Genomic DNA, 23,963 nt, shown 5'->3' on the forward strand with positions numbered 1-23,963 from the left:
CCTGCCAGAAACTGCCCCAGCATTTTCCTGCTCCTTTCTCATGCCAAATTCAAATATCTTGGCACCAAGACGAGCTAAAGTGTAAGGCATCAACCACACCTTCCCATCCCTATTCCCCCAGACCCAGGATTGGGGTGTCTGTAGGCCTATAGAGTAGGGGTCTTCTCTGATCCTTTTTCATGCTATACCAGGAGTAAAAGATTCCCCTGGGTCTTTTTTGGGATTTTCAGAAGAGCCCCAGGACTAAGCCAGCTCAACCCCTGTTGGGACTCATTTTTTCCAGGACAGTGATTTGGAACCTGACAGATACAAACGAAAGTCCAGTCTTCACCCAGGAACAGACTCTGGGAAGCTGTTCCAGTGCCACAGCAAGGGTTTGGACTTCCAAACCCAAGTCACCTAAGCTGGAACCAGGTCTCATCCCCACCCCAACCACCCATTCCAGGCCAGAGGGGCCATAGGTCTCACCAGCAAGCCTCAGACATCTGATGACTCTGAGACCTCTCACTCTGCTCCCTGCAAGGACACACCACACACACACACACACACACACACACACACACACCCTGCAGGCATTCCACACCTGCAGGTCATGGTCTGTTCTAGAAATTGTCAGTGGTGGTGCCAGGTGAAGCAGTGGTGCCAGGGCAGTGAGAGATGAGGGGCACAGCAGAGACAAGAGCCATGGGGATTTGCTAAGGGGCTGGAACTGCCCCAGGCTGTTGTCAGCCCTCAAGAGTGCGTGTACTCCCAGGGAAGACTTCTGCAGCCCCAGTGTTTAGGGAAAGGCAGGGTTTGCTATAAAACCAATGACAGCAGGCAAAGAGCTGAAGATTCTGTTAGTGTCTTCAGCTGAGGACTGTAAATGCAAGACGCTCTGGGTCTGCTTAATGCATGCCAGGGAGGAGCGACTAAGTCAGAAGTTCAAGTCCCAGCTTTGCCATGACCTCAGAGTGCCCTCAAGCACTGCAGGCCTCAGTTTCCCATCTGTAAAATGAGAGTTACACAAGATAGAATCGAAGGTCCTTTTTTGTCCTCGTGTGAGATCTTTTGTCCCCCTGAGGGCATACATTCATGGGCCCACAAAGATCCTTGTGTTACATACGTGAACTGCTCTATAGGACATCCATGTAAATTGTCCTGGGGTGCATGAGGAATCACTGGATTGTAGTGTGTGTGTGTGTGTGTGTGTGTGTGTGTGTGTGCTGTGCGCGTGCGCACGCTGAGTGGGAGGGGAGACCCCAGAACAATATCCTCCCCCATCCCTCTTCAATAGGCGGAAACCACTGGCTTCCTCCCTTTCCTGCCTCCTGTGTGCTGGCAACACTGAGAACCGAGAGGAGAAGAGGGGATGGAAAAATCCCAGAGAGCCCAAAGAACAGTCTCCAGGTCTGTCTTTCCCACACCCTCCCCCCCACCTCTACACCCCAACCCTCGGTCTTCTAGGCCACACCCATCCCCCCGCCTGTGGGGCCTGGGGGCCCTGAAGCAGGATAAGTCCTTCCCACCCCTCTCCCCGGCCACCCCTCCCACCCAAGCCATCTCATTTCCTCCTCTTCCTCCCCAGCACAACACTCACTGACGAGCACAGGCTGAGCAGCCAGACCCAGAGTCACTGACCGTGGGCCCAGCTTGTCCTGGTGGCCTGGTCAGCCTCCAGAGTATGGTCTGGCTGGGGCCCCCTTTCCTGCTCCCCATCGTCTTCCTGGCTTCTCATGTTGGTAAGTCTTCCCCAAGCCATGACTCACCCAGCCCCCAAGGCCCTGATTCTACCCCATTAAACTCTATCATCACTGTCAACAATGCCATCCAAATTGTAATCAGCTAGAAAGTGGGATTGAGGCCAGGAAAACCTGGAAAATAGGATCAGGCACTAGAAATCACTGTAGCCTGGGGCTAAAAGGGAGGAGAAGGGAGGGATGGGAGGGGAGAGGTGGGGAGAGGAACATTAACTGTGTTGGATCTTAAGATCAGTGGGGAACAGCTGGGCCTACAAAATGTTCAGTGAGTGATCATATGGTTCTTGTGTTGCGTTCATTTAATTATTCACTTGAGAAACATTCATCAAGAACCAGCAATATTCCAGGGGCTGTGCTAAGTGGTGGGCAGCCATCAGAGCTGCACAGTGACTAGCTGACGCCGACCTCCTACGGCTGTTATGGGGTTTAAATGAAGTAGTTTACACAGAGCGATGGGCACAATGTGTGCACTTGGTAGGGGCTTCTGAATAAGTGTGCTGGCCAGAGAACGCCGAGGCTGTCTCTGAGTGGTTCACAGTCCAGAGGGCTAAACACATAGGCATAAGGAGCTCCAGAGTGGCGCTTGCTCTGCCTCAGGCAATCGATAAAAAGGGGGTCATGCAAGACTTAACTGAGACCAGCGGGCCTTCATTCCAGGCAGCCAGCAATAGATGCACGTCTCAGAGGCATGGAGGTACCTGGGAGAGGAGGTTCCTAAAGGGAACAAACACAGCAGGAGGGACAGCGTGTGAGCAGCAAGGAGCTCAAGAGCTTGCACTTTATCCTGAGGGCGATAGGGGCCATGGAAGGTGGTAGGCTAGAGAGACACCGGGTCTTCGCTGGATCACTTTTGGAAGATGTGTTTGAGAAAGTAGGGGTGTAGCTATTGGGATTGTCAAGGTGAGTAAGGGTGAAGGCTAAGCAAGGATGGGCTTGGAGATGGGGATAAAGTCAAGAGGCTTTGAGGAGACAGGATTTGCAGAATCTTGTGACTGATTAGGGCAGACAATATGATGCTTAAAGGTGTGGACTTGAGAGTCAGACAATCTGGTTCTGCCAGTCACTAATATTATGACCTTGGGCAAGTACTTCTCTGAGTCTTCCTTCCCTGGCTATAAAATTGGGGTAATAACACCTACCTCCCCAGACGGTTAGTATGGTAAAATGAGAGAACATAAGTAAAGTGCCTGGGGTACAACTGACCTCCAATAAACATTAATTATTATGTCAGTAGGAGTATAAGATGACTGAAGTTTGTGTCTCAGGTGGCTGCTGCCATCTGCTGAGTCAGGGAGCACTGAAAAGTAGCAGGTTTGCCCTGGCCGGGTAGCTCAGTTGAAGGGTCACCTCGTACACCAGAAGGTTGTGTGTTCAATGCCTGGTCAGGGCACATACCTACGTTTCAGGTTATATCCCTAGTTGGGGCACATACAGGAGTTAATCGATCAATGTTTCTCTCTCACATTAATATTTCCCCCTCTCTCCCTTCCTCTCTCAAATCAATTATATATGTAATCTCCTCAGGTGAGAATTAAAATATATATATTTACCAAAACAAAAAAAGAAGAAGAAGAAGAAGACGCAGGTTTGAGGAAGGCTGATGGACAAGCAGGCCCAAGCTGAGAGGCTGTCCCAGGGTTATTGACTCCGAGGTGACATTAAAGCCAAAAAAAGAGAGAATTACCCTAGCCAGTTTGGCTCAGGTGATGGATGTGGGACTGAAAGGTCCCAGGTTTGATTCTGGTCAAGGGCACATGCCTGGGTTGGAGGCTCCATCCCCAGTGGAGGCAGCCAATCAATGATTCTCTCTCATCATTGATGTTTCTATCTCTCTCTCCCTCTCCCTTTCTCTCTGAAATCAATAAAAATATATTTAAAACAACAACAAAGAATGAGCTGCTCAGGGAAGCCTGTAGAATAGCTATCACCCTCCTCCGTAAATGGAAAGACATCAGCTTCACCGACGGGTGTGAGAATTCCCTGGAAATCAGACGCTTGGCACGTGGCAGGCAGTCATCGAGTGCTAGCTTCACTTCCCCCTGTAGACTTAGGGAGGACATTCGTGGATAAGCTAAGAGCTATTTAAACCAATTACTTGGCAGTTAGCAGGCAGGGATGGAGAAGGAGGGGCTTAGAAAGGTATGGGGTCATGAGGCTAAGAGTCTGGACATAGTCTCCACTTAGTCAGGCCTGGACTCTAGCTCTACTCAGTTTCCCCCACTCTCTGCCTTACACTACACGCCCCAGCCGCACTGAATTTGGACATTGCCCTTTCCGTACCATCATATTTTTCATTCCATGTCTTTACTCAGGCTGTGCCCTCTGCCTAGAATACCCTTTCCTACCACTGACCTCTCCCCTCGCTATTCTCCTCCCCTTCTCTGTCCTCCTGCTCAGCTTTAAGACCCTCCAGGGATCCCCTCCAGGGATCCCAGAAGGCATCTCTTCCTCCCCTGCAATGGGTCAGGCACCCATCGTCTGTGCTTCCCTGCAAGGCGCCCTGCGTTTGACAGGTGTGTCTGTGTCTGTTCTCCAGCAAGGCTGGGAGTTCTACGGAAGGCAAAGGCCTGGGGCCCATCTGTGTCTCTGCGCCTCGGCCGGCGCCTGCCCCAGCCTGGCCTCCGTCTCTGGCTTTTCGCTGGGCCCACAGTTCTCTTCCTTTCTGCCCCACAGCCACCTGGCTGCAGAACCCAGCCTTTCCGGCCTTAAATCCTAGCCCTGCAGACATGTCTAGGTTTCTCCCAGCGCTGTTCTCCTAGGCCCTTCCAGCCTGCACATTCCCAGCGGGGGGCAGGGAGCGTGTAGTGGGGGCAGGGAGAGCAGTTTGAGAGGTCAGGAAAAGGGGTCTGACAGGGAATGAAAAGGAAAGGGAGACAGGGAGCCTCCATCATTCTCGTCAAAGCTGGGCTGCCACGGGAAGCCATCTGGCAGGAGGAGGAAGGGGGCTTTGTTTTCGTTTTTGCTTTTAGGAGGAAGAGGCCGAAGGGAAAGGGGTCAGTGCACCCGGGAGGGTCAGGAAGGGCTGGGGACGGAAATGCCTGCTCAAGTGCAGAGCCTGACGGTGGGGGAGAGGGGGCGGGGAGGGAGGGCGGCTTGGGACCCTGTCAGAGCCCAGGCCCGCTGTCCCTCCCCCCAGGTGCGGCAGTGGACCTGACGCTGCTGGCCGACCTGCGCCGCTGGGAGCCGCACCGGTTCTACCTGACCTGCGTGTCCGGGGAGGTGGGCGCCGGCAGGGGCGCGGATGCCTGGGGCCAGGCCCTGCTGCTGGAGAAGGACGACCGCATCGTGCGCACGCCGCGGCCCCGGCCCCCGCCGCAGCTGGCCCGCAACGGCTCGCAGCGCATCACGCTGCACGGCTTCTCCAAGCCCTCCGACCTGGTGGGCGTCTTCTCCTGCGTGGGCGGCTCGGGGGCCCGGCGCACCAGCGTCCTCTACGTGCACAACAGCCCTGGGGGTGAGTCTGGCCCGCTGTCGGGAGGGAGAGGAGAGGCTGCCCTTGACCTCTGACCGCACCCTCCATCTCCCCCTCTGCCCTGCAGCCCAGCTGCTCCCTGACAAAGTCACACACACGGTGAACAAAGGGGACACGGCTGTGCTTTCCGCGCGCGTGCTCAAGGAGAAGCAGACAGACGTGATCTGGAAGAGCAACGGTAAGGGGAGCATTGGAGCTGGTCTGACACCCCAACGCCTCCACCATGGCCATGGGGCATCCCCAACTTTGGCCCCCGTACCTACCCATCGTTCCCGTATACCTGTTAACCCCCTGGCCAATCTCCAGGGCCCCCATATGTCCTGGACCAGGTCCAAGAAAGCACCTGCATCCATCTCTAGCTCCACGCTGTCCTCCTGCACCCAGAGGAGGGGAGGCATCATGGTCACCTGCCTACACCCCTGTCACCCCCAAATTACTATTATGTTAAACCCTTGCCGAAACCCGTTTGGCTCAGTGGATAGAGCATCGGCCTGTGGACTGAAGGGTCCCTGGTTCGATTCCGGTGTAAGGCATGTACCTTGGTTTCAGACACATCCCTAGCAGGGGGTGTGCAGGAGGCAGCTGATCGATGTCTCTCTCTCTCATCGATGTTTCTAACTCTCTATCCCTCTCCCTTCCTCTCTGTAAAAAATCAATAAAATATATTTAAAAAACAAAACAAAACACAAAAAACCCTTCCCATATGACTCTCCCCTAGGAGCTAGCAGGTACAGAGCCCAGATGATGGCAGGGAGCGGCAGCCCCAGGAGGAAGGAAACTGAAACCAAGTCCTAGCACAGGGGAAGTCCAGATCTGTCCAGATGTGTGCCGGGGCCTGGCCACACCTGGGGAGCGCAGCCATCCCGTGGGGGGAAGCTGTTTTCCTCGGTGGCCCCAGACACCCTCAGACCCACAGCCTTTTGACTGCCTTTTGGGTCCTGGACTCCGGAGGTCAAGGGGCTTGCCTCCTGAGCTCCATGCCCTCGGAAGTGATGTGGAGAGTCAGGGAGACCTGGGCTCCCCAGAGTCTCCATTCAGTCCTCAGCAAAGAGCCAAGCAGGGCCTGGGGCAGGCGCAATTGTCTGATATTAGAGTCTGCAGGCCCCGGAGGGAGACCTCCAAAGAGACTTCCCAGAGTAGATAACACCCGAACTGTGCCCTAGAGGAGGAATGGGACTTGGCCAGACAAAGAGGAGGGAGAGCAAAGGTAGGAAGAGAAACCAGCAGTTTGGGAACTCAGGAATGTGAGGAGTCAGGCAGGCTGTGGAGCAGTAAGGGACCTGTGGGCTACACGCAGTAGACAAAAGGTGAAGCAAATGATGGGCTAGGGCCGTGGTCGGCCAACTGTGGCTCAGGAGCCACATGTGGCTCTTTAGCCCCTTCAGTGTGGCTCTTCCACAAAATACCATGGCCTGGGCAAGTCTATTTTGAAGAAGTGGCGTTCGAAGAAGTTTAAGTTTTAAAAATTGGGCTCTCAAAAGAAATTTCAATTGTTGTACTGTTGATATCTGGCTCTGTTGACTCATGAGTTTGCCGACCACGGGGCTAGGGCCTTGGATGTGGCCCTGAGGGCTGTGGAGAAGTACTGGAGAGATTGAGCAGGGAGCTGCAGAGGGCTTTGTTGCAGAGAAACACACACTGGCTGCCGAGGAGAGGGCAGATGGGAAAGGGGGAGACGGGAAGCAGAGACCGACCACGTAGGAAGCTATGGAAAGTGGGGACCAGGATGGCAGGTGGCAGGGAACCTGGAGAGACGAGGACCCTAGTGGAGGTGAGAGGAGACAGACTGAGCAGGACTGTGATTTACTGGGTGGTGGGTGAATCTGATGAGAGAATGCTCCCCAGCTCTCTGGCTTTTGGGTACAAGCACTCTGTGCTTTCCCCCAGGCGGGATCACAGAGCGGAGATGAACAGAGGGAGGGACACCAGCTCTCACAGGGTACTGAGGCCCCTCACCCGCTTATGCCCCTCAGGATCCTACTACTATACCCTGGACTGGCACGAGGCCCAGGATGGGCGGTTCCTACTGCAGCTCCCAAATGCACAGCCACCAATGAGCGGCATCTACAGTGCCACCTACCTGGAAGCCAGCCCCCTGGGCAGTGCCTTCTTCCGGCTCATCGTGCGGGGTTAGGGGCTGGGAGCAGGGGTGGTGGCTGGTGTGGGAGGTTGGGAGCCCTGTGGGTACTTCCTGTGGGTCCCCCGGCTGCCCCACCCCTCAGCAGCAGTGCTCAGGTGGGCGAGAGTCACCTGCTGAAAGCACGCTCCTCCAGGCTGTGGGCCGGGGCGCTGGGGACCAGACTGTACCAAGGAATGCCCAGGCTGCCTGCATGGAGGTGTCTGCCATGACCAGGATGGCGAGTGTGTATGCCCCCCTGGATTCACTGGCACCCACTGCGAGAAGGGTAAGGAGGAGGGGGAGCTAGGACCTGGGGAGGAGAGGATGCCTGGCTGGGAGAAGGAAGATCCTTGAACCGTGGGGAGGGAGCTGAAAGGATGAGAGAGTACCAAGTAGGTCCCGGGCCCTGGGACCTACCAGAAACCTCTACACCACATGTCTTCTTTCCAGCCTGCAGAGAGGGCCGTTTTGGGCAGAGCTGCCAGGAGCAGTGCCCCAGTCCATCAGGCTGCCGGGGCCTTACCTTCTGCCTCCCAGACCCCTACGGCTGTTCTTGTGGATCTGGCTGGAGAGGAAGCCAGTGCCAGGAAGGTATGCATGAACCCACTCTCCGCGATCCCTGACCCAGAGAACTCGCATGAGCGTGGCCTGAACCATTTCCTCTGGCCCTGACCTGCACACCAAGCCCTCCACAGCCCCCTGCTCACCTGACCAGGGCCCTCTCCACCCAGCCTGTCATTACCCAGGCCCAGCTGTGCTTCTGTTGCCCCCTGACCTGTGCCCCTCTAACATACCCTTTCCGTTTCCAGCCTGTGCCCCTGGTCATTTCGGGGCTGACTGCAGCCTCCAGTGCCAGTGTCAGAATGGTGGCACCTGTGACCGCTTCAGCGGCTGTGTCTGCCCCCCAGGATGGCATGGAGTGCACTGTGAGAAGTCAGGTAGGAACAGAGGGATCTCAGATCCTTCAAGAGAAGCCAGCCTTCACCAGACACATTGCCCTGTGAATGCTCCAAGTCCTGCCCTCGGGGAGCTCATGGTCTGGGAGCAATTCTCACCCCCTAGTCTGTACCATCCATAGAGAGACGAGCAGAAGCTGAGTGAGTGGTAGCCAGGCGGTCAGAGAGGGCTTCTTGGAAGAGGTGCGATCTGAGATGGAACCTGAAGGACAAAAGGGAGATGGGTGGGCAAAGAGCATGGACAGAAGCTTGGGGACCAGGAGAGTGGAGTAAGGGGAGGCTGGGTAGTGGTCAGAGGAGGTCACATCTTGGGGACTTGGAATAGCGGGCAATAGTTTGCACTTAGTATGATAGGGACAAGAAGGAATTGTTGAAGAGGCACAAGGTCGTCAGATTTGTGTTTAAGAAATGACTCCAGCCAAAACCGGTTTGGCTCAGGGGATAGAACGTCAGCCTACGGACTGAGAAGTCCCAAGTTCAATTCCAGTCAAGGGCATGTATCTTTGGTTGCAGGCACATCCCCAGTAGGGGTTGTGCAGAAGGCAGCTGATTGATGTTCCTCTCTCATCAATGTTTCTAGCTCTCTATCCCTGTCCCTTTTTCTCTGTAAAAAATCAATAAAATGTATTTTAAAAAAAGAAAGAAATGACTCCAGCTGCTGGGAGACCCCAGATGATCTGTGCAGGGCCTGTGCTCTAGTCATGAGGCTGAGGCTGTGAAGGGCCTGGTTTGGTATGAAAGGATCTTTGGAGGTGGGGGGTGCCAGAGGTAGACTCTGCAGCTGACCAGAGGGCCTTAGAGGACTCACATGGGACATTGCTGGCTTTCAGGCTTGAGTGAGTGACTGAGCAGATGGCAGTGCCTCGGCTGAGATGCTTGACACAGGATGAAGGGCACTTTGGCAGTCATGTGTCTGCCCCTGGGATAAGGCTCCAGGATAAGTGTCCTTTCTCTCCCCAGACCGGATCCCCCAGATCCTAGATGTGGCCTCAGAACTAGAGTTCAACTTTGGGACGATGCCCCGTATCAACTGTGCAGCTGCTGGCAACCCCTTCCCAGTACCAGGCAACATGGAGCTCCGCAAGCCAGACGGCACCGTCCTCCTGGTCAGCCCCGCATTCCAACCCACGGCCCCTGACCGCCAGCCTTACCGTTGGCCCCTCAGATCTCTGACCTCTTAAGGCTTTCCGCCAGCTCTACCCACTGGCCCGAGGAAGGTTCAAATGGGGTCTAGCTGATTGTTGAGGAGCTGCCTCCTGGCCTCTGTCCCCTCATCAGTCTAAACAGATGTGTGTCTGCCACGTGGATATACATTGTCTTTGGTTTGTCCCCTTCCCCCGTCTCTCTTAGTCTACCAAGGCCATTGTGGAGCCAGATAGGACTACAGCCGAGTTTGAGGTGCCGAGTTTGGCTCTTGGGGACAGTGGACTCTGGGAATGCCGCGTGTCCACGTCTGGTGGTCAAGACAGCCGGCGCTTCAAGGTCAACGTCAAAGGTCAGTGATGCCCATGGAGAAGGGCAGCAGGCAGAGTAGGCACTAGCTGGTGCTGCTCAGACTGGGCATCGTAGCAGGAAGGGCAAGGGCATCTACGGTCACAGTCCAGGCAAATAAGAAGGCATATGGACAGTCCCACTCAGTCCCATCTGGAAAGGACACCCTGTGCCACCAAAATGGGACACCCCTGGCCTCACCCAGCTTCCTGCCTGGCCATGCTTGCCCTCTCCACCTCCCACAGACACACAGTGGCCTTTACCTCTGCCTCTGGGATGCTGCTTAGCCCTCTGACCCACACCATAGGGCACTCGTGTCAGGAGAAGGTGATCTGCTAAACTTCCCAGAGGTGAAATGAGGAGGGAGCTGCCAGTGCCCAGGACTGCTCCGAACAGAGCATGCCCACCTGGTCCAGGTGTTCCTTCACCTTCTCCAGCACCATAGCCTTGACCATTCACACCCCCTGCCACCTCTTGGTTCTTCTTTCCCTCTGGCCCCTGCACTCCCTCCTCCCCACAGAAGTCCAGACTCCTCTCCCAGTCCCCCTCCCACTCTTCCCATTTGCTCACCATCCCCCTCTCACCACTCTGCAGCTCCCCACCACCGGGAAATATTAGCATGGCCCTAGGGCTCCACCTCCAGCCCTTCTCTTCTCACTTCCCCCAGGCTTTGTACCCAGACAGTTTAGGTTCTAACCCTCGCTCTACAAATTCCCAGCTTCATGCCTTAAGGAGGTTACTTGGCCCCTCCTAGCTTGTTTCTCTCTGTAAAGTGAAGCTATCAGTGCTCACTTGACAGGGTTGCTATGAAGAGTAAATTAAATGATGCGCTTAACCACGTATCATAGTGCTAGATCCTTGTGCCCAGGGGGGCAGAACTCTGTCGTCCTTGGGCCCTGGCCACTCTGGTCATCTGTTGACGTTGGCCTCCCCAGTCCAGATCCAAACCAAGACTCAAGGTGTCTTTGTTGGCCAGAGTCCCTTCATGTTTCTGAGGACTGGGTGGGCTTTCTGAGCCATGCCTTACCCTGCGTCTCCTGGCAGTACCCCCGGTGCCCCTGACGGCTCCTGGGCTCCTGGCCAAGCAGAGCCGCCAGCTTGTGGTGTCCCCACTGGTCTCCTACTCTGGGGACGGACCCATTACCTCTGTCCGCCTGCACTACCGGCCCCAGGACAGCACCAGGGCCTGGTCCTCCATTGTGGGTGAGTGGGGAGAGAGCTGGGGTGGCACAGCGGTGTTGGGTAAGAATGAGGGGAGAATGAGAGGAGGGAGAGTGGCATAAGGGGAAGAAAGGGCCGAAAGGAGAATGGGGGCTTCTGGAAACGACCGAATGATGTATGCTGTTGCATCCCATCCTCAGTGGACCCCAGTGAGAATGTGACCTTAATGAACCTGAGGCCGAAGACAGGATACAATGTCCGTGTGCAGCTGAGCCGACCAGGGGAAGGCGGAGAGGGGGCCTGGGGGCCTCCCACGCTCATGACCACAGACTGTCCTGGTGAGAGGCCATGAGTCATCCTTTCCTGTCCCATAGAGATTACTATCCCGTGCACTCAGGGGCTGTCAATCTTATCACATCCCCCCTCCCCCCTCCCCGGGCCCCTGCCTTTCCCACGGGAGGTAGTCCCACCCTGCCCCCTGAGGATCACTGCACTGTCCAGCCCCAAGGACTCACTAGACAGTTCTGACCCCTGACCTCTGGCCCCAGAGCCCTCGTTGCAGCCATGGCTGGAGGGCTGGCATGTGGAGGGCCCTGACCGGTTGCGAGTGAGCTGGTCCTTACCCTCGGTGCCTGGGCCGCTGGTGGGCGATGGTTTCCTGCTGCGCCTGTGGGACGGGGCACGGAGACAGGAGCGGCGGGAGAACGTCTCATCCCCCCAGGCCCGCACCACTCTGCTGACGGGACTCACGCCTGGCACCCACTACCAGCTGGATGTGCGGCTCTACCACTGCACCCTCCTGGGCCCTGCCTCGCCCCCCGCACGCGTGCTTCTGCCCCTCAGCGGTATGCTCAAGAAGGGGAGAAGGGCTCAGAGTGAGGACAGGGGACACATGAGACCCACAAGGACATGGGAGGTTACAAGACCTGGATGGCTGTGGAGAAAACCCAGGGCACATGGAAAGCATGGGCATAGGAGGACCTACAACATCAAGCATACATGGACATGGGGAGGACGTGGGACAGGGGCAACACAGAGCATAGGGGGACATGAGGAGGACCTAGGACTCCTGGGATGTAAGGAGAGTAAGGGGAAGCAGAAGCTCAAGGGTGAAGGAGATCATAGGGAGAGGAAGTCAGCCCAAGAGGGGAGGAGGAGGTTGGCAGGGTAGCGCCCATTCTGGGGTCCTCAGAGGGGACACCACTAGAGCGGATGACCTATCTGGCCCACAGCTCCCTAATGTGGTCCTGTCTGAGCCCTGCTTTTCCATCCTCATCTCTTCAGGACCCCCAGCGCCCCGACATCTCCATGCTCGGGCCCTTTCGGACTCTGAGATCCAGCTCACGTGGCAGCGCCCAGAGGCTCCGGCTGGGCCGATATCCAAGTACATCGTGGAGGTGCAGGTGGCTGGAGGCTCCGGAGACCCCCTGTGGATGGATGTGGACAGGCCCGAGGAGACAAGCACCATCGTTCGGGGCCTCAATGCCAGCACACGCTACCTCTTCCGTGTGCGGGCCAGTGTCCAGGGTCCCGGTGACTGGAGCAAGATGGTAGAAGAGTCTACCCTGGGCAACGGTGAGAGAGCAGGACCCATGGGGACTTCCAGGCCGTGGGGTCAGACTCAGTAATCCCTCCCTCCTCAGATCCTCTGCCTTGGAGCTAGGGTATCCCAGGCCCTTCCCAACAAGTGACACAAGTCCTGGTACTGGGGACCCTGACCCTTCCCTTCTGATGACCTTCTATCCCAGTGCTGGGAAAATCATGTTACCCCAGTCACCCATGGGCCCTAGGCCTGACATCCCTGATCCCTCCCTTGTACTGGGATCTCTGACCTCTCCCTCCCTGTGAGCACTGCCTCTGTCCCTCTGACCCCATGGTGGCCTCCTGGTTTCCTGACCCAGGGGTCCCCATGATCTGCCCATCTTATTATGTCTAGGGCTGCAGAGCCAGGGCCCAGTCCAAGAGATCCGGGCAGCGAAAGAGGGCCTAGATCAACAGCTGATCCTGGCTGTGGTGGGCTCCATGTCTGCCACGTGCCTCACCATCCTGGCTGCCCTCCTAGCCCTGGTGTGCATCCGCAGAAGCTGCCTGCACCGCAGACGCACCTTCACGTACCAGTCAGGATCGGTCAGTTACCTACCTGTCCCAGCCTTGGGGCACATGCATGCAGACCCTATGTATATATGTTTCTACTTATATACGGACAAGTACTTGTACACCCGAGCGTGTGTGTGTGTGTGTGTGTGTGTGTGTGTGTGTTGCAGGTATAAAAGTATACCTAATGACACTTAAGGGCATAAAATGTCCATTTCTTTATTTCTCCAAAACCGAACTCAGCCTATGAGCTATTAGTGGTGAAACATTTGCTATTAGTGGTGAAACATTGCTGTTAGGGGTGGAACATTTCATATTCCTAATTCAAAATAACTTGGTCATGTCTATATTTCACTGTGGTCCTTTCAGGATTCGCCCCCTTCTCCATGGGGGTGATCTAAGCCTACGTAGCATGGTGATATCATGGAGGGGCCCCTGAGCTTCATGCTGGCCTCTGTCCTGACAAGCCCTCCCCAACTCTGGAGCTGGCTTCCATGTGCATACAGCTGTGGCTGATGGTCTCAGCCCTTCTCTGGCCTCCTGCCAACAGACTACTCATTCTATGAACCACTCATCCCGTCCTCCATCTTTCAAATCCCAGGGCTTCCTTGGGGAGGCTTTAGGACTCTGGGGTGCACCCCTGTACCCTGCAGAGGACAATGTATCCTATGACCCTCAGCCCCATTGTTACTACCCTTTATACAGCCGTTTCTACCACCATAAGCTTGAGCTGGGCCCGTAGCCTCACCCATCGCTCCTTGGGAAAGGAAACACAAACCTCCCCTGTTCCTGGCTTCCCTGCACACCTGTCTGAGTTTTCTGTAGTCCTTAGGAGGGAGGGGAGGGTGCTGGCTCATCTTAAAGGACCATGTCCACTCATCTTGTCACCTCCTCCATTTCTCACCTGCTCCCACCTCTCTCTCTCTCTCTCTCTCTCTCTCTCTCTCTCTCTCTCTCTCCCCCCCCCCCCCCCCTTGGTCCTGTCTCCTCTGAGATCTTTGCTACTGTTGCAACTTACGGCCTGAAGTCTGCCCTTTTTCCTCCACGCCTGGGCTCTTGATATTCACAGCCAAGCTTTGGCATTTCAAAAAAAGACCCTCTTCTTTCTCAAGGGCTGATCCTTGTGATAGAAAGCCTAGTGTCCGAAGCTATTGTCTCTGCCATGCTTTAAAAACTCCTTTCAGAGATTCAATCGGCATCTTTGTTCAGGCTGCGTGGGCCCTTCCTCTTCTGTCAGTGTGCACCAAAAGCCGTCACTGCTATAGTGGGGAGGGTAATGGGTACAAATGTTGGGAAAAGGAGGTAGGAAAGCAGCTTTTAACATATGTGTTATGCTAACATATACCAAGATATACCCCTGCTACATGTGCCTGTGTGGGTGTGTGCCATGTGTATATCCCCATGAGCACTGCCTCTGTCCCTCTGCTTGTGCTCCTCTATGTGCACGTGTCCATGTGGACCTCTGCATGGATGTACCTGCATACAGTACCAGCGCTAGAAAAATTCATGTGCACGCTGATGTGTGTGTTAGCTGCCTGTGTCTCATGCAAATCAGTGTGACCCATGTCCCCACCCCTTCTCCATCAAGCTCGGAGCCCCTAACATGGCTGTCTTAGCACCTCTTCCAATTCTCATATTGGCAGCTAACCTGGTCCTGTTCTGTTTCTTTCTTCAGTCTTGCCCAGGTGGCCCAGCTCCTACTCAGATGGGGGCAATGAACATCCCTCTTTGTTATGGTCTCTCTATTTTTAGGCCCCAGGGTAGTTCTAGAGTTATGGGTGAATGCCAAGTAGGTAGACGGTGATAACTCTGCTTCTACTGCTATGGAGAAGAAAGCTCCTCCACTGGCTTAGAGCTAGGAATGTGTTCAATAAATGAAACCTAACCCTGGCCAGTGTTGCTCAGTTGGTTGGGAGGCACCAAAGGCTTGCTGGTTTGACTCCCAGTCAGGGTACATGCTGGAGTTGTGGGCTCTGTCCCCAGTAGAGGGCATGCAGGAGGCAGATGATCGATGTTTCACTCTCACATCAATATTTCTCTCTCTCTCTAAGAATCAATGTAAAAAATAATTAAGGAAGGAAGGAAGGAAAGAAGGAAGGAAGGAAGGAAGGAAGGAAGGAAGGAAGGAAGGAAGGAAGGAAAGAAGGGAGGGAGGGAGGGAGGGAGGAAGGAAGGAAGGAAGGAAGGAAGGAAGGAAGGAAGGAAGGAAGGAAGGGAGGGAGGGAGGATCCTAGCCTACTGCCTTAGGCTGGAGTCCTCTTCAGGGCATCCTTGGTGACAAAAAAAGCCTGGTTGTGGGATCAGCTCACTGCTTCCCATCACAACTCATTCCAATTCCTTTCTGTTTCAAATGTTAGATATATCACTCCCCATTGACTTAGACTGTGGCTTCTAGTGACTTTGCCTATTCCTTGTTCACACCTGACCCCCAGGCTACAGACTCTCTCAGTGGACATCTGTCCACCCAATGGCCCACCCATGGCTCCATCTCCTATGACTGCCTCAGTATGTTCTCTGCTGTGTGTGTGTCCCTAGCTGGCCACCAGATGCCCTCTGTCTGGGTCTCCATTATCTAACCACTCTTTGTCTATCAGTGCCTCTTGCTGACCCCGTGTCTCTTGCATGGACTGTCTGCCCATTTGTTCCATCCTATGAAGGGGGAGGAGACCATCCTGCAGTTCAGCTCAGGCACGTTGACGCTCACCCGGCGACCAAAACCACAGCCTGAGCCGCTGAGCTACCCGGTGCTGGAGTGGGAGGACATCACCTTTGAGGACCTCATCGGGGAGGGGAACTTTGGCCAGGTCATCCGGGCCATGATCAAGAAGGACGGGCTCAAGATGAACGCAGCGATCAAGATGCTGAAAGGTCTGCTGGGAGTGATCTTGGACCCCACACCCTATTCCTGACCCTCTCCTTTGTCCGACAGATCTCAGGCCCCATCTTACTCCCTCTGGTAACTGACCTCAGCCCTTACCAGCTCATGCCCTTTCTCCAGAATTATTTCTGGCAAAAGTGATACTGGATTCTTTATACAGAATATGCCTCTGAAAATGACCATCGTGACTTTGCGGGAGAACTGGAAGTTCTGTGCAAATTGGGGCATCACCCCAATATCATCAACCTCTTAGGAGCCTGTGAGAACCGAGGTGAGCCCCCATCTTATCACTTACCCCTTCTTCGAAACCCCCATTATCAGCCATCACCTCCTCATATCAGTACCTTGCTGGGAGCTTCAGGTTACCTAATCATCACTATTCATTCTCCTCATGCCTTATGCTCCCTGTCTGCTATTGTTGGGTACTTGCTGCCACCAGCTTGCCTGTATATAAACCTCCACCATGTATCTCCCCACCTCCAGGTTACTTGTATATTGCTATCGAATATGCCCCCTATGGAAACTTGCTAGATTTTCTGCGGAAAAGCCGGGTCCTGGAAACAGACCCAGTTTTTGCCCGAGAACATGGAACAGCCTCCACCCTCAGCTCCCGGCAGCTGCTACGTTTTGCCAGTGATGCTGCCAATGGCATGCAGTACCTGAGTGAGAAGCAGGTATGTGTGTGTGTGAGTGTGAGTGCAGGGAGGGAAGGTGTGCCTGAGGGAAGGGGGGGGGGGGGGGCAATGGGCTGACCTCAGGAGATAAAATAGGCAGGCTCTGATTGGATGTAGGATTGAGGAATTGAGAAAAGGATATGACCCCAAGGTGCTGGCCTGGGGAGTGGGTGAGAGGACAGGACAAGAATCGGGTCTGGAGGAGGTATTGCATTTGAAGCATTTGAGGAACATTTTTTAAAATATATTTTTATTGATTTCAGCCAAAACTGGTTTGGCTCAGTGGATAGAGCATCGGCCTACAGACTGAAAGGTCCAGGGTTCGATTCCAGTCAAGGGCATGTACCTTGGTTGTGAGCACATCCCCAGTAGGGGGTGTGCAAGAGGCAGCTGATTGATTATTCTCTCTCATCGATGTTTCTAACTCTCTATCCCTCTCTCTTCCTCTCTGTAAAAAAATCAATAAAATATATATTTTTAAAAATTTTAAAAAATAATAAAATAAAATATATTTTTATTGATTTCAGAGAGGAAAGGAGAGAGAGAAAAAAACATCAATGATGAGAATCATTGATCGACTGCCTCCTGCATGTCCCCATCAGAGATCAAGCCCACAACCTGGGCATGTGCCCCTGACTGGAATCGAACCTGGGACCCTTCAGTCCGCAGGCCAATGCTCTATCCACTAAGCCAAACCAGCTAGGGCTTGAGGAAAATCTTGATGGAGGTGTTGAGTTAGCAGTTGTAGAGACCAGCCTAGAACTCAGGAGAGAGGCCTGGGCTGGAGACAACAATCTGGAAACCGTCACCATTAGGTGGTGATGCTAATAGTAAGGGAAGGAGGGAGTCCCATCAGGAGAAAGTAAAGGAGGAGCAGAGAGTGGAGGCTGTAATGCAAATCCAAGGATACCCTAATTGAATGAAAGGAGAGAGGAACAGCAGTAGTAGTGGGAACATAAGACTGAGGAAAGGCTTTTTAAACGTAGTAAAGTTCTGAGTATCTTTGAAAGCAGAGGGACACAGCACAGAGGGAGGAGTTGATGGACAGAGATCTCTGAGGAAGGTGGAGGGTTGAGTAGAGACTTGGAACTCAAGAGAAAGGGTCAATTTGGGAAGAGAAGGGCCTTCCCCACCCTCATCAATTAAAGAGAGGAAGATAGAACCATGCAAAGAGGGAAAATACCTACCATTGCCCCAGAAAGAGGGATACACCTGAGCTTGGCCATGGACATATCACAGAAAGGAAGGAATGGCAGCAGGCAGCACCGTGATTTTTCTCAGGCAGGAGTTGTTCCAGAAGAAGACCTGGGTCGGGGGGAAGAAGGGTAAGAGCTACTAAAGGCTCTGAGGGTGGCCATGAAAACTGGCTATGGGGTAGGACCCCCACTGGCCCAGGAGTCCTGGGCTCACTCATTCCATCTTCCCTGACTTCTCACTGTGCCTCCAGTTCATCCACAGGGACCTGGCTGCCCGAAATGTGCTGGTCGGAGAGAACCTGGCCTCCAAGATTGCTGACTTCGGCCTTTCTCGAGGGGAGGAGGTCTATGTGAAGAAGACAATGGTGAGTCTCAGCCCTCCCTCAGGGTCCGTGCCTGGTCCTGCTCCCCAGAGCCCTCTAAACTGGCCCTTCCTCCTCACCCAACCCCTCAAACCCACTCTCTCCCAGGGGCGGCTCCCTGTGCGCTGGATGGCCATTGAGTCCCTGAACTACAGCGTCTATACCACCAAGAGTGATGTGTGAGTGTGGGGCAGCAGGAAGGGGGAGGAGGGCTTGGTGTCCTAAGGTTGCACACAGGCATAACCTGGACACATTTCATCCATGTCTCAGATAGTCCAAGGCATGACTTGGCTGCCCCTAGGCTGTGTTCCACATGTGGCACAGGTGTGATGCAGGTGTATCTTGGGTATACCTTGGCGATGCCCAGCATCTTAGTGGGAAGGTAGGGGACCCAGCTGGAAGGGAATTTTGTCTTAGAAGGTGTTTCAAGGATATACTACAACTCCCAAGGATATAAATACAACATAAACCCATGCCATGTGGATTGGTAGGGTAGGGTAGTTTAGGGCAATGCTTGTGTTAAGAGATAGGGGGATGTCTTAGAGAGGTTTGGGGGTGCTGGTGGGTAATGCCCAGGTCAATGGGGGGGGAGACCATTCAAGAATGTTCTTACCTTCCTCTCTAAAGGGCAGGGTCACCCCCATATGAGGGCCTAACCAGCATATGACCCCAAAGACTCCTTCTCTGTGCTCCCCACCTCCAGACAATCATCTTGGCAGGCTCCTCCCCACTCTCTGGGAAAACTAGTCTGCCCAACCCTCCAGCCACAGATCTGACTGTTTGCTCCAAGCCCTGGCCTGCCCGGCTCACTGTCCACCACATGATCACCCCTCTGGCCATTACTTGCCTACTTCCTTCTTCTGCTTCCAAACCCTCTAGATCCCCTCCCCCCACCAGAACTCCTACCCTGGCCTCCCTTGGCTCTCACATACACGGAGGTTGTTGCACTATAAGAGCCAGTTAAGAACAAGGGCTTTGGAGTCAGGTTACGAGGGTCTGATTCCCAGTTCTGCCACTTACTCTTTGTGTGACCTTGGGCAAGCCAGCTAGCCTTTCATTGCCTCAGTGTTGCCATCTATAAAATGGGGATAAGGACAGTACCTATGTCATAGGGTTGGTGTGAGGGTTAGATATATTAACATATACATTAAATGATCAGTGCCTGGCCCATAGTCAATGTGCGGTAAAAATGTTAGCTATGATTACATCGAGCTTGGGCGGAACCATGAAGAAATTTCAATGGAGCAGAGACCACAGCTGGCCAAAACCATGTGTCACAGAATAGACACATGCAGAGGGCTGGGATGGGCTACAAACCTGGGGTAGGTAGACACTAAAATGCTGGCCCCAGGGGCTAAAGGAAACTAAGTGGATCCTCCTCATTTCAGCTGGTCCTTTGGGGTCCTCCTCTGGGAGATCGTGAGCCTTGGTGAGTCCCACACCCCCCTCCCCCAGGGTGCCCCACCTTACCCCTTCTGGGGTGAGGGAGCTTTGTCCCTTCTGCAGGGGGCACACCCTACTGGGCTGAGGGAGCTTTGTCCCCTCCTGCAGGGGGCACACCCTACTGTGGCATGACCTGTGCTGAGCTCTATGAGAAGCTGCCTCAGGGCTACCGCATGGAGCAGCCTCGGAACTGTGATGATGAAGTGTGAGTTGCCTCAGCCTCGAGCCTTGTGACCCCATCACCCCAGTTGGCCCAACCCCTCATCCCAGTAATGTCCCATCTGCAGGTACGAACTGATGCGTCAGTGCTGGCGAGACCGCCCATACGAGCGACCCCCCTTTGCCCAGATTGCGCTGCAGCTGGGCCGAATGCTGGAAGCCAGGAAGGTGAGGAGGCGGGGTGAGGAGGACTAGTGCTCACCAGGCTCCCAGGACTGCCCTGGCATAGGAGCCAGCATCAGCCTCTGGGTGCCCATCCTCACCACTAGTTGCCACCGCAGCTAGACCAGGCCCCCTTTCCAGCTCTCAGTAGGTTGGACATTAGGTCCTTCTAAACTTTTCCAAGGCCACTACTAGCCCCAGCAGCAAATCCCTCTCCGGGTCCAGCTCCCAGACTGCTTGCCTGAGCTCCTCTGCTGATACCATCAGCCCATTCTCATCTAGGACACCTCTCCTCACCTGTCACAGAGCCAGCATGCAATGCATGGGTGGTCAGCTGAGAATATGGATGGATGAATGGATGAATGGTACAGGAAATGAATGAATAGAATTAGTGGCTAGATGATATATTCACATGATATAATCATATGAATAAACACAAAGTTAAATAACTGAATCTTACAACCATGTAAATATACACATTATCAAATAAATATAAATAAAGAAATAGATCAAAATCAATGTAATACATTTGTAAATGCAAAGGGTTCTCCATATGAATTAATGACTAAATAGTAATAGGAATTAGCAAAGTATCTTAAGAATTAATGGATGATCAAAATAACCATGTACAATAAATAGGTAAATTGTCAAAAATAGCTTGATAAATAAATGAATAAGTGAATGAGTGAATTGAATGAATAAATGAGCAAAAAGTTCATTGGGGGGGCTGAGTGCATGAAAACACTAACAACTGTGTTAAGGGCCCCTTACCTGAGCCTCCAACTGTGGTGGGAGATTCCTGAGTGTCCAGAACAAGCCAAGGTCTTTCCAGACACCCCAACCACAGGAAAGTCAGGGACCTCCAGGCCCCCATCCCTGGCCCCCACTAACGTTTGCTCTGCTCCCCAGGCTTATGTGAACATGTCGCTGTTTGAGAATTTCACTTACGCGGGCATCGACGCTACAGCTGAGGAGGCCTGAGCTGCTGTCCAGGCAGAACCTGGCTCTGCTGGTCAGAGCAAACCGGTCAGAGCAAACCGCTCTCCAACCTGTGACTTCTGGTCCTCGTAGCCTCTGACCTGAGCTGCCTCAAGGATTTTTTTTTTTTTTTAACTTAAGAAAGACAAGAGGGGATCCAGGGAAGGGGTGGGCTTAGGGGAACTGGGTCCTCATCCTTTGAAGTTGGGTCCTCATCCCCTGCCCCCTGCATATCTCTTACAGCTGCCTTCACATCCTCTTTCTACTTCACCTGCTCCACATATGTGCTCCTCTCCTACTCCCCACACTCAAACCTCTACTTCTGCTCCTCCACCCAAGCCAGCACTCGCATTACTAACATGCCCTATTCAGCTGCTCCCCATTCCTGGCCTTATAATCAGAAAAAATAAATGCTCTGAGAAGCTCCACCCAATATGCTCCTTTGACTGCTGACCAATCCCAAGGAAAAGCTGAACCAAAGACAGAGAAACTAGACTTTCCAGGAAAAGAAACACTTGTAGATCTGGTCCCTCTGTTGGGATTGCTTCTCCGTGATGGGAGGTGTTCTGGAAGAATTATTTCATACCTATACCAACCCTACATTGTAGAGGGCCCTCTGGGAAAGCACATGGGCATTCTTTAAATTATTGTCAGCTGAATTCAAGGTGACAGGCAGAGCCTCATCTTGAATACACATTCACCAAAAAAGGATGTGTTATCAGTACTGACTCTTAGCTTTACCCAGTAGTCAGGGAATGTGACTTTGATATGTAAATCCAGTCAAGCACTAGGAATGCTTGGGTCTACTCAAGAATGCAAATAAGCACCTTTGGTCCTAAGTTCTGGTGAAACCCCCTGGTATTTGGGGGTGTAAGACAAACTTGCTGCATAGGCTCTGGGTCCCTGTCCCTCCATCAGAGAGGACAGAGTCCCACCTGGCTCCCAGCTTTTTCCGTCTATCTTTGTGTCTGGTCTCTTTCTTTCTTTTATTTCTTAATCCCCAGCTCCTCTACTCAGGAACTGGACCCACTCCTTTTCCTTGCTGGACGCAGAAAGGAGAGAAACACGTACACTACATCTTGGCCATATGAGAAGTCCAGTTTTCCCCTGATCTCTTTGCTACTCTCCTGCCCTATCACCAACATGTCTCCCTGTATCTCTAGGTAGCTGCCAGCCTAGCATTCTTTGCTCTGTCCAAACAATCCATGCCAGGGTCAGCTGCAGCCCAGCATCAGCTCAAACTGACATCTCAGCACCAAACAGATTCTGGCCTGTCTGGAGTTCCCATTTTTCTTTATGTCTCTAGGCAGCCTTTCCTGGCTTGGTAGCCACCTTACTGCCCAGTATATGGGCCCCAAAGGAGGAAGGCATTTTCAGCCAGCCATAGTAGAATTCCTCAGGATCTCCAAGTGTGTTGGGAGGTGCTCCCTGTCCTGAAAGCTAGTCCATGTCCTACTCCATGCCATGTTGCCTTCAGGCTTGCCTATCCTTTTGGTTTCTCACTGCTGGCCTCTCACTGGTCCTTAGGAAACAACACTTGTCTTGCTTCACACATTTTTTCAGGGAATCAGATTAAATCAAAGAATGAATAATGTGACATGGTGTTATAATTAAGAGCACAGACTCTTGAATCACACAGACCCATGTCTAAGTCCTTGCTATATCATTATCTGTGTGAAATTGGTCAAGTCGCTTAACCTCTCTGAAAAATGGGGTAATAGCTACCTGACTATTGTTAGCACTAAATGAGATCACACGGGCACAGCTTGCACAGCACTGGGCCTGGTACATAGTGCTCAATATCAGCAGATAATTCATACAAGTGCAGGAAGATAAATGAGGTGGGGTAGGGGTTATCACATCTGTGCTCCAAAAAGACCTGGATGGCTGGCGTGCGGGGCTGAATTTAAGAAGAAGAAATTAACTGGAGTAAATGGAAAGCTATGCAGGATGAGAGAGATGGGATTTGCTAAAGTTAAATTTCATTTCAGATACACTGCAGGGATATTGCCAGGTGCAAGGTGTGGGGATTACAAAGTTGTCCCCCAGGGGGACCAATAAACAAAGATGCCCCTGTGGGGAGACGGATATGTAAATAAAAAATAGAAGAGTATGCTGGCCGGGACCGGTTTGGCTCAGTGGATAGAGCGTCGGCCTGCGGACTAAAAGGTCCCGGGTTCGATTCCGGTCAAGGGCATGTACCTTGGTTGCAGGCACATCCTCAGTAGGGGGTGTGCAAGAGGCAGCTGATCAATGATTCTCTCTCATCAATGTTTCTAACTCTCTATCCCTCTCTCTTCCTCTCTGTGAAAAATCAATAAAATATATTTAAAAAAAAAAAAAAAGAATAAGAGTATGCTGTAAGAGAGGGAGGTACCTGGGTAGCACATGTAGGTAGGAGATGGGGTCAGGAAAGCTTTGCCAGAGAAAGGGACATTTTAATATGGTCCAGGAAGAAGTAGGGGCTCACTTGAGGAAAAGATCCTGGCAGGTAAACAGTACCTGTGACATGTGTGTGTTCAGGAGCTGCAAAGAGTTCCATGTGGCTGGAATAAGGGGAGAACATAGTCTGTGAAGGTAATGAACCCAGAGAGGTGTCAGGGGCCAGCCTGTGCTGGATTCTGTAGGCCTGGTCCTGGGTAGGGAGTGTGTGGGAGGCAGCCTATCAATGTTTCTCTCACGGCGATGTTTCCCTTTCTCTTTCTCCTCTCCCTCTCCCTCCCTCTTTTCTGTAAAAATAAATGAAAACATTTAACTCTTAAATTTAAAAAAAAAAAAAAAAAAAAGCCCTAGGCAGTTTGGCTCAGTGGATAGAGTATCAGCCTGCAGACTGAAAGGTCCCAGGTTTGTTTCCAGTCAAGGGCACATGCCCAGGTTGCGGGCTCAATCCCCAGTAAAGTCATGCAGAAGGCAGCCAATCAATGATTCTCTCTCATCATTGTTGTTTCTATCACTCCCTCTCCCTTCCTCTCTGAAATCAATATTATATATATATTATATATTATATATAGCATATATA

At 53.0% G+C, this 23,963-nt stretch overlaps 1 protein-coding gene across 3 annotated transcripts; it reads left to right on the plus strand.

Annotated features, from left to right (window-relative positions):
- The first annotated feature begins 1,313 nt into the window (after window positions 1-1,313).
- On the plus strand, window positions 1,314-21,375 carry TIE1 (tyrosine kinase with immunoglobulin like and EGF like domains 1). Of its 3 annotated transcripts, none has more exons than XM_084871427.1 (24): window positions 1,314-1,389; window positions 1,568-1,721; window positions 4,876-5,193; window positions 5,279-5,389; window positions 7,185-7,340; window positions 7,485-7,616; window positions 7,781-7,921; window positions 8,140-8,268; window positions 9,247-9,392; window positions 9,637-9,781; window positions 10,822-10,980; window positions 11,139-11,276; window positions 11,487-11,783; window positions 12,223-12,513; window positions 12,875-13,065; window positions 15,690-15,900; window positions 16,071-16,181; window positions 16,394-16,584; window positions 18,032-18,145; window positions 18,251-18,321; window positions 19,531-19,571; window positions 19,649-19,790; window positions 19,873-19,972; window positions 20,876-21,375. In XM_084871427.1, the coding sequence occupies exons 2-24, from the start codon at window positions 1,664-1,666 to the stop codon at window positions 20,945-20,947; spliced, it is 3,465 nt and encodes a 1,154-aa protein (XP_084727553.1). In that variant the 5' UTR covers window positions 1,314-1,389; window positions 1,568-1,663; the 3' UTR covers window positions 20,948-21,375. The 3 variants fall into 3 exon arrangements, with proteins under 3 accessions (XP_084727553.1, XP_084727554.1, XP_084727555.1); XM_084871428.1 differs by having other exon boundaries at window positions 19,694-19,790; XM_084871429.1 differs by lacking the exons at window positions 10,822-10,980; window positions 11,139-11,276; window positions 11,487-11,783.
- The last annotated feature ends 2,588 nt before the right edge of the window (window positions 21,376-23,963 follow it).

The sequence above is a fragment of the Pipistrellus hanaki genome (genome assembly GCF_964339955.1).
Source record: "Pipistrellus hanaki genome assembly, chromosome: 2".
NCBI lineage: Eukaryota > Metazoa > Chordata > Mammalia > Chiroptera > Vespertilionidae > Pipistrellus > Pipistrellus hanaki.

Coding starts and splice junctions, on each gene's coding strand:
- TIE1 (XM_084871427.1), top strand. CDS start 1,664: ATGGTCTGGCTGGGGCCCCCTTTCCTGCTCCCCATCGTCTTCCTGGCT. Junction 7,922..8,139: donor AGGAAGCCAGTGCCAGGAAG/GTATGCATGAAC, acceptor TTCCGTTTCCAG/CCTGTGCCCCTGGTCATTTC. Junction 19,572..19,648: donor CTGGGAGATCGTGAGCCTTG/GTGAGTCCCACA, acceptor TCCCTTCTGCAG/GGGGCACACCCTACTGGGCT.